General features: G+C 51.0%; 1 protein-coding gene across 1 annotated transcript; it reads left to right on the top strand.

Annotated features, from left to right (window-relative positions):
• Window positions 1-1947: 1947 nt before the first annotated feature.
• PRR18 (proline rich 18) lies at window positions 1948-3778 on the top strand. The gene has a single exon (XM_081997123.1). The coding sequence runs from the start codon at window positions 2722-2724 to the stop codon at window positions 3553-3555; it is 834 nt and encodes a 277-aa protein (XP_081853249.1). The 5' UTR covers window positions 1948-2721; the 3' UTR covers window positions 3556-3778.
• The last annotated feature ends 5744 nt before the right edge of the window (window positions 3779-9522 follow it).

Genomic DNA, 9522 nt, shown 5'->3' with positions numbered 1-9522 from the left:
TTTATTCCCCTCTGAGTTTTGCTCGGAAAGCTATACTTTTTCCACTCATGAAATACCCGGTAGCAACTTAGTACTTTCCTTGCCTTTTGCATTTGGGGTATTAAATAATTTTTACTAGAAACAGTTTTAAAAATTAATCGGGTGAATTGTTTACTCTGGAACTTTTAGGCTTTTTTTACAAAAAAGTACATTTAAATACTTTGTGCAGAGTAGTCTTAAAACTACGTTGCATCCAGTAACAGTGTATTCCCCAGTGGAGGCAAGCCACTAAGATCTGGGTAGTATGCATAAAGATTTCATTTACAGTTCTGTCTGAAATTTGCAGTGTGTCGTGTATGTTTGTATATTATTCATTGTATGCTTTTCCAAAGATGGAGTTTTATAAACGTTGTAAAGATTTGATAAGTTATAATTAACTGCTGCTTTGAAATGTCTACACATGTGCCTTATGGAAAAAGCTTAGTGAGAATATGTGAAAGGTCTGTTTAAAGCATGTTGGATTTTATTAAAAAGCTATATTTTAAACGATTTTTTTTAACTTTCATACTTAAATACTTCTTACTAAAAGAACTTCTGACTAATGTATAAATGAGATTTGTAAAATAAATTGGTTTTAAAGGTGCCTAAACTATTTTTTATTTAGGAATTGGCTATAGAGGGCTGAATAAATATGAAAATATAAAAAGTGGGATATGTATATGACTATATCCAAATTTCGTTTTTAAATTTGCAGAAGTGACTTTAAAGCTCTTAGTGTTGGTATTTAGATAAACTTCGTTCTGACTTAAACTGGTATCAGATTGAAGTGAAATACTGTAATACTTTGCCTAGCTTCCATAAGGTGTTCTCATTTCTAGTTTTTTGCAACGAAGAGCTATTCAGTTATTCAGGAGCAAGGTTAAATCCTTAATATGTGATGGCTGATATTTTATTACAGGAGGTTCTTTTTAGCACAGGATGGATGTGCTTGATTACCAGCCTTCTAAACCCCAGTTGTTTTGGATTCTTTTTTTGTTTTCCTGCTAATCCACAAATAGAAGAAGGAATGGATTTGAAAAGATGTGAGCGGCAGTGTTGGGAAAGGGAAAAAACCCTGTCTTATAGTATTTGGGGTTCAGGCTAAAGAGACGAATTGCAGTACGCTCCTGCTAAATCTCGGTGTATATTGCACAAAATAGTAACATCTTTTGGGGAAGCTGTATAAAGGATGATTGCATGATTTTTGCAGCTAAACGGCCAACCTTTTAGCTGACTAGTAACAATACATCGCCAGTGAGGCATCCTTCCCCGCTGGTGGTAGGGGTCCAGGGAGTCCTGAGCCCACAGCAGGCTCTTGGGCTCGTTAGTGCTGCGTGGTGTAGTGACAGCCTGGCCAGCTCTGCCCATCACAGCCCCTGCGTGCTGGTGGACCCTTAAGTGAACTTTGAGTTCCTTTTAGTTTTCAGTTCGCATTGAAGATCTAGTACGTGCCGTGTAGGTAGTGATGGGTGTCATCCTGGAAATAACTGTTACTCCCCCTTCCCCAGCTGCCGCTACTGACCATAACGGGCACTCACACAATGACCAATTACACCTTCACTGTAATCTTTAATTAGAATGGTATTAATTATTCAGATTTTTTTAATTTATCTGCTATGGTAAGTAACAAGGTTAACATCAGTTAACACTTAGATCACCAGAACAGAATGGATTCAAGAATGGAGGTCCAAAAGTTCTGTGTACTGCTATGCTTTTATATGCATAGCATATAAATTTTATATGTATATACAAATATATGCAATATTCATATTTTTTTAAGAGATTGTATGCTTTTACTTGTTTTTCTGTCATGAACATTTAAAGATTCATGTTCTTCATCTGCATATGGAGCATATACAGTGTGTTCTTTTGTTGGGATCTTTTGCTCCTTCACATCTTGCCTTTTGTTTGCTGTGCATGATATTCCAAAAGTGCACTGCTGATGCATCCTCATTGTGTGATACCCTTTTTTATGACACTAGGAAACCTTAGCTGTGAAGATTTCTGTCGCTGGGGCTTGCATACATCCTACCCATCTTTAGATAAAATTCTGATGGCCTAGTTAAAAGAGTATGTTGAAGTAAAGCCTGTAGACATTATATGCCATGGCTTTTTAGACTAAGTTTTGGAGTGGTAGTAATCGTGGATTCATAGGAAGTACATCTTACTTATTACTACCCTATAGCACCTCCCCAAACCTCTGTAACTGTTTATGGTACTTTAAAAGGTAGGAGGGAAAAAAAAGGGGGGGGGGGGCAACAAAAAAAACACCACAAAAACAAACGAACACAACCAAACAAAAAAAAAACCATCCCCCGAAGGGTGGGGCAGTGTGCTTTGCCTCTGTCACAGAAGGCACTGGGCGTGGGAAGAAGGCTCTCCGGACTAGGCACTTCGTTGTCCGCCCCTGCCGCTGTTGTCCTTCGCAGGACACGCAGCCGGTGCCGATGCGAGTCCGCTGCGGACGCGGCCAGCGGCTCCGCCCGCCTTACTGTGCGGGCCGTGGGCGCCGGCGGCGGCTTAGGGCCGGCCCCGCGGGCCCACTGTGTGCGGGAGGGGCGGCGAGCGGCGGGGAAGGGTGTTCTCGGGGCGGGCATAAGGGCGGGGAGGGGGGCGGGTTAGCGAGAGGGAGAAACGGCGGCGGGGGTAGACGGAGCGCGCGCTGCCGCCGCTGCCGGCTGGGGCTCCTCGTCCGCCGCTGCCATGGGGCTGCAGCCGCGGCGCGCAGCCGGGCCCTGCCCGCCCGCCGGGAGATGCGCTGCCCTGCCCGCCGCGCGCAGCGCGGCTGCCTGGGCGCGCAGCGAGGAGCCGGAGGGAGCTCCTGGCCGCACCGCCGCCCTGCCGCCCGTCCTGCCGGCCCCCGCCGCTGCTTCCGCCGCTTCCCCCGCCGCCGCCCGGGTGCAGCCCAAGAAGCTGGCGACGGCGGCGGCCCCCAAGAAGGTAGCGACTCGGCCCGCGGAGGAGAAGGCGGCGAGGAAGGCGCGGGCGGCGCCCCCGGAGCGGGCGGGCCCCCTCTCCAGCTCCTGGCCCTGCTCCTCCCTGCAGCAGCAGCGGCCGCCGCCGCGGAGGCCGCCGGCCGAGCGGGGGGCGCGGCCCCAGCCCGCCCCGGCGCAACCGCGGGGTCGCCCGGCGGGCCCGGGAGCGGGCAGCCGCTCCTGCGAGAGCCTCGGCGGGGAGGCGGCGGGGCGCTTCTCCCTCAGCCTGCCCCCGGAGGCCGTCCGGGTGCTGCAGCGGCGCAGCTTGGAGCGACAGCGGGGGCTGCCCGCCCCCTCCCCCGGCAGCAGAGGGGCCCCGGCCCGGCGCGGCGCCCGGCCCGGCGGCGGCGACGTGCGCGCCCTGCTGAAGATTTCCCTGCTCAACGACAGGCACCGCTACGACGACGAGGAGTATGAAGAGGAGGAGGCGGCGGCGGCGGGGGCCGCGGTGGACGAGGGTCTGGTGCGGAAATGCACCGAGTGGCTGCGCGGCGTGGAGAGCGCGGCCGGCCGCGACCGCCCGGACAGGCTGGAGACGCTGCCGCACCTCGGCACCCTCTGAGCGGCCCCGGTGGGGGCTGCCGCTGCTGAAGTGGGCGGCGGGGCCATCCGCTGTCCGTGGCTGCGGTGTTCTTCGTGGTGGCGTGCGCGGCGGTAGGGGCAGGGCGGCGGGGCCCGCGGCCCGGAGCCGATCGCCGGGGCGGGGGACAAAGGAGCGGCGGCCTCCGCCCGGCAGTGCCCCGGCGCTGGGAGGGAGTGGAGCCGGCGGTGGGCGGCCTGCCTCGCCCCCCCAGTGTCTTTTAATACTTGTGACTGCTTTATAAGGTGTGCGTGGTGATTTTGTATATTTGTACATATAAAAGTTCATTTTTATTTATTTGAATAAATGACTCGACTTTTGTGTTGCAGTAGCCTTGGCGCCTCGGTAGTTTCGCGTTGGGCTGCGCCCGCCACAGCGTGTGTATCTGCCCTCCGGGCGCCCGCGAGGAAGGGCTGGCGGGCCGGGAGCCGTACGGAGCGCCCCGCACGGGTCACGGAGCTGCTTGCTGGGGACGGCTGCCGGTACGGGCACCGCAGTCCCGGCTCTAGACAAAAGGCTGAGCCGTTGGGTGCCTCTTCCGCGCCGGCGGAAGGCGGGGTGAGGGGCAGGTGGGGCGGCCGCGGCCGGCCGGGGGGCGATGGCGGCGGGGAGCAGCCCTCCCGGGGAGAGCCCCGAGCACCGGGAGGGCGTGGATGGGCGGCCGCGGTGCGGGCGGAGGATGAGTCCGTGCGTGGACTGTGTGGTCTCGCCCCGCTCGCAGGCATTGCTTGGGGCACATGCGGCCCGCGGAGCCGCCGGCGCCGTACGAGGTGAGGCGGGCAGCGGGGCGGCAGCACCCTTCGCCGGCGTCCCCCGGCGGGTCCCCGGCCCCCCGCCGCCGGCATCCGGGTCAGGCCCTCCCGGCCCGCCCCAGGCTGTGGCCGTACCCGGGGCTCACCAGAGCTCAGTGTGCCGGGGGGGGGGCGAGGTGTGCGTGCATCGCCGTGGCGAGGGGAAGGTAAATCGTGGCAGGCTTACGGCTGTCTGGGCCGCTTGCTGCCGCTCCCGTGGTGGTGTTAGCCAGCGTCTCGGAACGAAAGAGAGACCTAAATCTTTACTACGATATGGTAAGCATTTCGGAAATGAACGTTTGAGCGTGTAGGAACATGTTGCATTTACTTAGCAGAGTGAAAGACAGTTTAGTGCCACAAATGGGGAATTACACCTTTCATGTAGATGTCAGTTGTTCACACCAAATGATGTCTGTGTTGACTGTTCCATTAAATCGTTGGAGATGAACCTTTCTGTAGATTAGTTGCATACTGTTCCGATGTGCTACATTTTGTGCAATATTCCCTTTTGCTCCAGGTTTGTTCAAACACTTTTTTTCCATTTTTTTTGCCTTGAAACTTCAGGAATGTCAGGGGAGATGCTTTCAGAAAATATTTATTTATTAAATGCATTGACACAGCCATTGAAAAAATAATGATCCAATATAATACAGGTGTGAAACAGCTATGCTCAAAGGCCAGAGAGAAAAGCATGGGGCATGAGAATGTATGAAGATTAATTGTTTCATTTAAGCAAATGTAGAGTCATTTGTAGTGCTAGCTATGAAACACACACACCTTCATCTCCTTTTACCTGAATTTGCATGTAGTTCTGGTGTATTCATCAATTTTCAGTAATGTCTTCAAGAAGAACTGCCTTAACAATTGCAAATTTCCTGCCAAGTTTAATTTATGCTGGATTGATGTCAGACCCACTTTTTTGTTTTGTTTTGTTTTCCCTCTTCTAAGAATGAGAAACACAGTAGTAGCTGAGTTTTCCTCTTGTGTCTTTTTTTGGGAACATGAGTTTATAAAGGAGCATCCTGGAATTTTACAAATGTTGTTCCTTAAAACTGCTCCATGCTTTTGTATTAGCTATAATCAGTAGCTCTAATTGCAACAAAAAGCGATTCACTCATTAAGAGCTGAAGTATGATAAAGCTTACTTGTGAGGCTGAAAGCTGCTTTGTTCAGAGTCTGAAGTGCGTCAGGATATCAAATAAATTTGAACGCACAACAACAGCAAATACAGCATGATTTGGGGGGGAGCATTGAAAGGGAGTGCCAAGTCTGACAAAGGAGGAACCTGCTCAGAGTATGCTAGGAAGAAGAATTTGAGAACGAGGACCTGCCTGGATAGATTTTTTTTTTTTTTTTCCCCTGAAGAATTAATTTGAAGAAACCTACCCAGAGATCATGCAGCTAAGATCTTTTGTGTTAGGTAAGTCATCTTATCATCTTATTCCAATGATAATTGGAAGTGGACCTGAGATGGGCTGGAGATGAGGATATGCAGTCCTCATTTTGGTCTGGATGTTCAGAGCCACTGGACTCTCTGGAGTCATACAACTAATGTCTGCTTGGAACAGTACCTCCTTCACTAAATGTTAAAGTCAAGATTTATTGTTTTCAGTATTTGATACCTTTCTGCTCTCTTTTAATCATAAATGATGCCTCTAGTGTTCTAAATACTTTCATCTGAAATGCCCCTAAGTCTTACAAGCGATATTAGAATCGACAGAGGAAGTTACTTCCTACATACTAACAGTAACTTCTGTTAATTTGGCACATAGCTTACCTTGGTATTTTTTCAGTTACAAAGAAAACCGATGGATTCTAGTATCGAACAATTGTAGGTAAATTAAACATAATAAACCAGCTTATTTACTTCATTAATGTGTGGTATAATGGACGCTTGAGCCCAGTGGCAGGCTTCAAAAGGCAAAAATGCCTGTGGAGATCCAGACAGCGGTGAAAACCCCCAAATAAGACATTGCATTTGTCTTTGTGCAGCATCACTACTGCTACCTAAAATCCCTTCCTTGATTATATGCCAATAGGTATCATATCACGAACTAACCACGCTTCCTTTTCTTGCTGAAAGAGCAAGAGCCTTCTGAAGTGCCAAGAGCCGAAACTTCCCACCGCAGCAGCCCCATCCCACCGGTCCCAGGTCAGCCTGAGCCTCGCCCCTGCCTGAGCCATGGGTTCAGGGCAGGGTGCCGTTAGCATGAGGGGAAAAACGCGAGCGGGACGCTGTGACACGATGTCTCTCCTGTCCCTCCGCTGGGCCTGGGCTCAGTGAAGGCCCCAGGTGCGGCCGCCGCCGGCTCCCCCCTGTCCCCGTTCCCAGGCTGTGGAGCTGCCAGCACGCCCCGGTGTAAGAACTGAAGACAGACAGACAGACCCCTTCTTCTGTACTGGTGAACAGACCAGATGTGTTCAGGAATACAGGTGGCATGGATCTGCTTTTGCCATAGGAACCAACAAGCAGCCTGGAAGTCGCTACGTTTGCTTTTTACGGTATATTGGTCATCTTCAAAGTGCCGCAGCCTAAGCCTCCCACTCGTAGGCCTTTTAGCTGCTGAGGAGGAGTCATGAGCAGCTGGTGCCATGGATGCTTAAAATAATCAATACTTGCTTCAGGGTGGATAGCTTCCCTTCTCCCTCCAAACGCATCAGTATGATTTACGGTGAAAAAAGAAAAAAAACCACCGATGACACAACATATTCTGGGTCTTTCTCTCTTTTTTTTTCTTTTTTTCAAGGTAGGCGATAAATGGTGTCTCAGAAACAAGTGCTGTTTCTGAGCAAGCCTGGAGAAGCCAGGCACAGGTAGAGCCCACGTTTCTCTAACTGAACAGCCCCAGCCCTGTGCCTCGCTGAGCTTGTGCTCAGGTTCCAGCCTCAACCTCAACTTCCCCGCCCCACCGACACACCTAGTACCTTCTTTCTCCTCAAGGTCGAGGGGAGAGCACGTTGCTGCCCAGCTTTTATGTTCTTGCATGCTCTGCCCCACCAGAACGCTTGTAAAGCCCTGACAAGCGGTATTCCCTGTGCCGGCCTGTCTCAGCCGGGCCTAATGGCCCCCTCACGCCGCCGGAGGGGAGCACCGGCCTTTGGCCTTGCGTCCTCCTTGAGCAGCAACTCGCCTTCCAGTTGGTTTCGTTACTGGAAGGCACAGACTTCCTGCCTTCTGAAGCGAAGCCTCTCGACGTAGCGCTGGTAGTTGGTTATTCACAGATGCTCCCGCTGCTTCTGAGAAGATGGGGAAAACACTGTGATAGCAAGGGAGGGAATGGGTGGAGGGATGAGTGCCCATAGCAGGGCTGCTCAGCTGAGGGGCTCTAGTCTGGATCTCCACTGGAGAGACCTTCAGGAGCAAGCCAGCAAAGGGATGTGGTGCGGGCGAGGGGCTTCTTCCAGAGGAAGAAGCTGGTTCCCAGGCATAACAGTAAGGTGGATGCATAGACAATGAAATAAGGGCTTTTAGCCCCCTTCAATTTTACTGAAGGATTGTGAAAGGGTTTTTTGGAAAGACTTTTTTTTTTTTAATCAAATTTTCCCCTTCTTTGTAATGTGTGATGCAGACTTCAGCGTTCTGGAATGGCTTAAAGTTTTGTTGGTTGTTTTATTAAACTGAAGATATCAAAAACATCCAGCGTGTGTTTTACAGTAAGGAGTCTTCACGATAATGACCTCAGGTCATCCTTAACTATGAAGGGCTTACACCTTGGGTGGCAGTGCTAGGTGTAATAAAATCTTTAAGAATGATTTCTGCTCCCCGAATTATTTTCACATGGTAGTTAAATGAACTGTTGAGTGAGGGTCAACTGATGTTCAGCTTTCAGCACTCTGACTAAAGGAATGTGAAGGTTTCATCCTCTTTCGTGTCACCATCACACTTCTGAGTGCTAGTAAAAACTGAGCTTTGAATGAAAAGGAAAAAAAAAAGTTCTCGCTTAAACATAAAAATAAATTAGCACAGAAGCTATTAACTTCTTAGCAGTTAGCACAGAAGAGAGCAAATTGTAGCACTTGCTGGTGTTCTGCTTTTTTTTTCCTAACGTTCATTTTGGCTGACTGGGTTTCACCCGTCGGTGTAGTACCAGCAGCCGACCAGGTAAGTCAGTGACGGATGGGAAAGGATTTGCAGAATTTTTTGCCAGGGCGTTCTCTGAACAGTAAAACCCGAGCAAGGAAGCAACGCTAAGCGACAAAGCTCTCGGTGCTTTACACTGAAAACTAGCAGGGAGCGTTTACGACTAGAGCAGGAGCAGGTGGAAGCAAAATCCTCGGGAAAAGGCACGCGAAGCACCTGAGGGTGATTAACAGGAAAAGAAGTTGTCAGGCCTTGGCGGGCAGCTGGATTACAGCCCGGAGCAGGGCGGGCTCCATGGCATGCCCAACGCTGTGCCGCTCCCCCGGGAGGGACCCATGCGTGCCCGCTGGCCGGGAGCGTGGCGCAGGGGCGACGGGGGCGGGCAGCGGGGACGTCGCTGGGGCCGGCCGGCGGAGCGATGGGTGAGAGCCCAGGGCAGGCGCAGCGGTGCGGGGTCAGGGCGGCCCAAGGGGCCTGTGCCAGGCGGCTCTCGCCCCGTGAGGGGCTGGGGTTGGTCCTGCCCTGTCCGGCACGCGTGGGGCCTTGTCCGCCTCCCTCTCCAGACAGGCCAGTCTGGAGAGCGCGTGTCCTCCGGCTCGTGGTAGGTACCAGTGTTGCGGCAGCAAAGGGGTGACGGTGCTCAGGAAGAAGTTGTGGCTTTACACAGTTCTTTGGGTGGAGGCTTTTGCTGGGGTTTTGTTTCGGTGGTTTTTGTATTTTTGGTTTTGGGGGTTGTTTTTTTGGTCAAAACACAATCCGTACAGTAATTACGGTTATGTTCTTTGAAAACGTTCTTACTTACTTACTGGCTTCTGAAGGTCTTAGCAGAGATCAGCTACTTTAATAGATGCTCATATGATATAACCGCCCCCTCCCCCCTTTTTTTTCCTGTGGCAACCACTATTGTAACTTCTCGTATCATTTCTGACTGAGCAAAAAGCCCATCTCCTCTTTCTTCCCCTCACCCCTGCAGTACAAAGACTCAAAGCAAAAAGAAAAAGAGTAAACAGTTGACTAAGTGTTTCTCGGGAGGCTGTTGTGTGGGACTATATGTCATTAGGATTTATTTTTTAACCA

This window comes from Phaethon aethereus, assembly GCF_964289735.1.
Source record: "Phaethon aethereus genome assembly, chromosome: 3".
NCBI classification, from domain to species: domain Eukaryota; kingdom Metazoa; phylum Chordata; class Aves; order Phaethontiformes; family Phaethontidae; genus Phaethon; species Phaethon aethereus.
Note: the sequence above shows the minus strand (reverse complement) of the source record. Positions and strands in the feature narration are given on the sequence as shown.